The sequence below is a fragment of the Cercospora beticola genome, chromosome 5 (assembly GCF_033473495.1).
Source record: "Cercospora beticola chromosome 5, complete sequence".
In the NCBI taxonomy this organism is placed as follows: Eukaryota; Fungi; Ascomycota; class Dothideomycetes; order Mycosphaerellales; family Mycosphaerellaceae; genus Cercospora; species Cercospora beticola.
The window spans coordinates 612,883-617,646 of NC_088939.1; the positions used below are offsets into that span (position 1 = coordinate 612,883).

The window sequence follows — 4,764 nt, forward strand, 5'->3', positions numbered from 1 at the left end:
TGCGGCTTTCCTGCGTGGAATGTGTTCCCTGCTCCAGCAGCAGAGTGCATATTCGTGGAAGTGCTATACCTACCTGTTCTTTGTTCATGTCCTACAGCTTCGCCGCATATGGTCTTCTTTGTCACGCATGGCTATGCTCTTTGATCTTGAGCTCTGATTCATAATTAGCTGAAGAGACTAGGGAGGTCTTCTTCAAATGCTGGAGGATGTTCTGGAGAACGCGTTTGCACGCATTGCGGCATTTCGGACCAGCTGGAAGAAGTCCTTGACCTTGCATTCGCGACTGCCTCGCGGCACGAGACAGCTGCAGACACAGCAGCGCTTTGCCAACGACATTTGGCCTACTGCTCCAGACTCGGGCGCTGTAGCGACGGGGCGGTCCTTCAGTCCTGCAAGAACGTCAATGAAGGTGAAGTCAGAGCAGCCGCTGGCATCATGCCGGCGCTTCCTCCGCCTCAAGCACGATGGCGAAGCCAAAGGCAAAAGCACAAGCAGTTGGTTCGATGGTTCGTCATGCCGCACAGATCCTGAGCATGGACTTCCCCATGCTTTCTCTCCCACGAGGTTCATTCGTGTTCGCGTGTGAGGACAAGAAGGTTGAATCCTGAAAGTTTCGTTCAGAAGAAGAGCCGTGCGAGGGACTGGTGCCACCGACGCCATCATCTTCTGTGCATCGATCGCATCTTACCATCGCGACAGACTCACGTCGTCATGTTCAATGAATATTACTCATGCGTTCCGCGGCGTAAGTAGAGAAGTCATTGTATGTGACAGATGTTCGTCATACCTGTCGTAATGCGCAGTCAGTTCCTGCCGCAGCACTTGCCAGGTCCCAAAATAGGCCGCAGATACTTTCTCCCAAGCGACGGCTGCAAGTGCGCTGCGCAACAGGAGTGCATGAAGCAGCACAGTCTGACCGCGTCGTGCATACGATGAGCAAATCCTTGGGCAGTAACGCACCAACGAGCACGACTAAGATGGGGCTGAAGAAGGCAACACCGAAACGTTTCACATGTTGCATGCACGAAAGATGACTCAAAATTGCATACTGCATCCGCAAGCACAATTGTCGCAATCCTTCAGCAGCGGAGAGTCTCAGCCGCGGCGCCTACGATGCACGTCTTGCGCATGAAGATGGCCGCCCAACCCACTGCATTCCTCCCTACGCACTGTCAGGCTCGAAACACACCGCAACAGCAGCAAGGCCACCGGTGAATCCAGGAGAAGACAAGGCAACAGAGCTGAAAACACCGAGAAGAAAAAGATCACCTGTCGATAACAAATCACCACGCAAGACACCCTCTCCCTTTCTCCTTCCTTCCCGCACAGCGCAACAGCCGCCCTACACGCGCTCAGTCGCCTTGCCGCCCGCCGCCTTGCATGCTGCGAACACCTCTCCAAACACAGCAGCACAACATCACAGCGCATCACATCACATCCGCACCCGCCGAACGGTGCCGCTCCTCGGCGAACCACAAAGCAAGGTCACCCCCTCATCACGATAGACAAAGCTACAAAAGTACTTTGCTACCTTATTCCCAATTCGCCCATCGCAGCTCGCCTCCCAAACTGCAAAAGAGGGTGTGCTGCCGTGCAGCTGAAGCAGGCAAGTTCCCAGTTCGTTGGAACGTGGGATCGTCGCTGCTTAATCGGACGACTTTGCTTTGCCCACTCTGTACAGCTCCGCGAAGCTTGGGTCGTGAGTGCAGCTGTGCAGGATACTGATGGTTTGGAAGTGATGCTTTGTTTGCTGTCGGAGACCGGAACATCAACCAACCAACTAGTGATGATCTCAATGTTCTGGAATAACCAAGGTTCTCACACGTTCTAGAAGTATAATAAGGTAAGCCGGACTTGTACGCGACCGCGCGAGAAGCATGCATGGTGCCGGAAAAGTTTAGCTTCGCTCCGCGATTTGCAGGTACACTACAGTAGAGCAAGTCTAGTCTGGTCTGTCTCTCGCAAACCGATAAAGTCGAGGGTACAGACATCAGTGCGTTGCAGCAAGACATGGCATGGCAAAAACGTGCGCTTTGGATCTTGCAGCACAAGCGTAACGGGTAGGTCACAGTAGTAGGTTCCAAAAAGCACGCGTTGCGCGGAACGACTTCAGCATCTCCGAACAACCGACAGGAGGAGCTTGAGAGAAAGTCACGGGTTGTGATAGTGATGCGTGGAGGAGAGCGCTTGGGATCGGATGAGGTGTGACGAGAGACAGGACGGAGAAGAGGGTGTAGTGGAAGAGGGCGAGAAGCAATGTTCAAAGTGTTTTTTATGATAAATCTATGCTGTCTAGCAGCCAATCTGCTTTCTAGAAAATGATTAAATAAAATGATCAAGTGACCTGGAGGTGGGTGAAAGACCTCACCTCACCTCTTCAACAGTAAAACAAGTTATAACGATAGAATCAAATTGCAAGCCCAAAAGTTTTCCGCACAAACAACAACACCGTACTATGTCGCAGCAAAGGGGTATATCGCTGATAACAGGAATCAACAACTTTTTTGCCTTCCAGTTTTACTCTCTCAAAAGAAAAGAGTGGTACGCCGCCCCGCCCGTAGCCCAAGAATGCCAAAGCAGTGATGTTGGAAAATGACGATGAGGATGAGATGACAAAACAGTGCTTCTGCGCAGCGCTCAAAACGATGACTCATAGTTCTCGTCGGAGGTCATCGGAGACAAACAACACCATGCTCAACCCAACCCGTCCCATGCATCCAGCCAGCCCTGCCCAGTGTTTCCTGTATCTCGTGCGTAAGTGACCAAGATAGATATTATTCGTACAGCGTTCTTGTCCGGTTTCAAGATTGTTTTGATGTTCGGAAAGAAGAACGTAAGATTGATGATGAATATTCCAGCGCCGCCTGAAGAAGTCCAATTGTAGAACTCCAGTATGCTCCGTAATAAGTGTTCCGTGTATAAAACCAAGATTGATGGGTTGGGTATCAGAAGGCGAAGTCGCGATGCGATGACGAGACGCCACCACCAAAAAGGGGGGCGATGCCAATAAACTCCAGAAAGCCAGTTTGCCACTTCAGGCAGCAGCGGCGTCGTGTGAGTCGCTGTCACCGAATTGTGTGTTTTCTATTTGCCAGGATTGCGAAGGATTTCTTCGCAGTTGGCGTCGAATCGCATGCTCCAGAGACGCATGCCGGTCATCAACTTCTCCGTTCGCTCCAACTCCCTGTCACGGCCAAAGATGGTGTCGACGAACTCGCTTCCACTGTCCTTGCCCATCGTGACGTTCTTTGAGCCGCCGCTTGCCTTCTTTGCGGCCTTCCACATGTAGTTCTCGCAGATTTTGAGGAGCTTGTTGAAGCGTTGCCATAGGCGCTCACCTGACTCGAGGAAGTCGTCGACGAGGTCGCGTGACGCCTGTGATCGGATCTTGGGCATGATATCCTCGGCACGACGGACCTTGTGGGCGAGTTGGATGAGAAGGAGCCACATCTCGCCTGCGACCTCCGACATGGGGGTGGCTGGGCCATAGAAGAAGACGGTCCAGTCATAGATCCACTTGCCGAGTGAGTTGGCGTCAAACACGGATCCTAGCAACAGGATTGGCTCTTCGGTGGGATCCCAGTTCTTGTATGAGTAACCGGCGGGAATGCCAGCGCGACGCGCATCCTCCTCTGTTGCCTTCGGTGGCGGCTTGGTGGCAGTGCTTGGCCGGCGTGGAGGCGGGGCGTGAGTAGTCTTGGGGCCATGCGATGCTCGTCGTGGTCGAGGAGTCTGTTCGGTGTCTGCAGCCGGAGTGTAGATTGGGACCTGATCGTAATAGCGGTGATCAGTACGTGCGTCGTGATATGTGTATGTGTGCTTGTATGGCGGCGGGCGCGGCTCATATCTCTCATAGCGTGGCAAATCCTCATAGTAGCGGTCGTAGTAGTACTCGTCGTACTGCGGCCGCGAGGAATAATGCTTGCTACTCGAGTACGTGCGCTGCTTGCTGTGGTCGGTAGGCTGACGATACGAGTATCGAGCGCTTTCCCGCTTACGATCAGAGCCACTTACATAGTCGGTCTTCCGCTGAGGCGTCGATTGAGCAGAAGTATGGTAAGTGGGCTCTGGTGTCGAATAGCGGCCGGTCGCGTAGTATGAGGTCTTGCGGGGAGTCGGCGTCGCGCTGTATGAGTAGTTGTACGCGGTCGTACCATCGCCGGTCGCTCGTCGGGCGTGTCCTTTCGATTGACCAGAGTAGGAGTAGTTTCTTGGTGAGTAGTACGCATTATACCCTGCGGCCGGCGGTGGTGTTTGCGGAGGCGTGCGATAGTAGGAGCCGTAGCCCGGCGGAGGCACCGGGTAGCCTGCTGTCTGGAAAGTTGCCATCGATGGACGATGGCGAGGCGTCCAGACGCGCCTCAAGTCGTTATTGTGGTCTCGTTGTTGACTTCCAGTGGAGCCAGAATGCGCTCACGCTCTATCTGGGGCCGTGAGGTCGGCAGTGTGGCAATGGAGGACGAGAGGCGGCGGCAAATCGAGTCGCTTCGTTCCTTTGTCGGTACATTGAGAGGTTGTTGATGAGACTTGAGCAGTACAAGTCTGAACGAGATCCAGAAAGACCTCGTGATGCGGCGTGATGTGGTGGATGGTCTTAGTAATTGCGCTTGGTGTGGCCTAGAAGGTCCTGGTAGAAGGGATCGCGCTGAGCGAAGAGGAGAGGTTGGGTATGTAAAGGCTAACTCCCTTGCAGCGCATGGGCCTCGGGCGGATCGTGGCGCAGACACACACGGTGCGAATTTTGCCTTGTCGGTGCGGTGACCA

The 4,764-nt window shown here is 53.7% G+C and overlaps 1 protein-coding gene across 1 annotated transcript; it reads right to left on the reverse strand.

Moving 5' to 3' along the window:
• Positions 1 to 3,084: 3,084 nt before the first annotated feature.
• RHO25_007483 (uncharacterized protein) lies at positions 3,085 to 4,329 on the reverse strand (the record flags this gene model as incomplete). Its single annotated transcript, XM_023599669.2, has 2 exons — positions 3,085 to 3,768; positions 4,015 to 4,329. 2 exons carry the CDS (start codon positions 4,327 to 4,329, stop codon positions 3,085 to 3,087), a joined length of 999 nt encoding a protein of 332 aa, XP_023448700.1.
• Between the last annotated feature and the right edge of the window lie 435 nt (positions 4,330 to 4,764).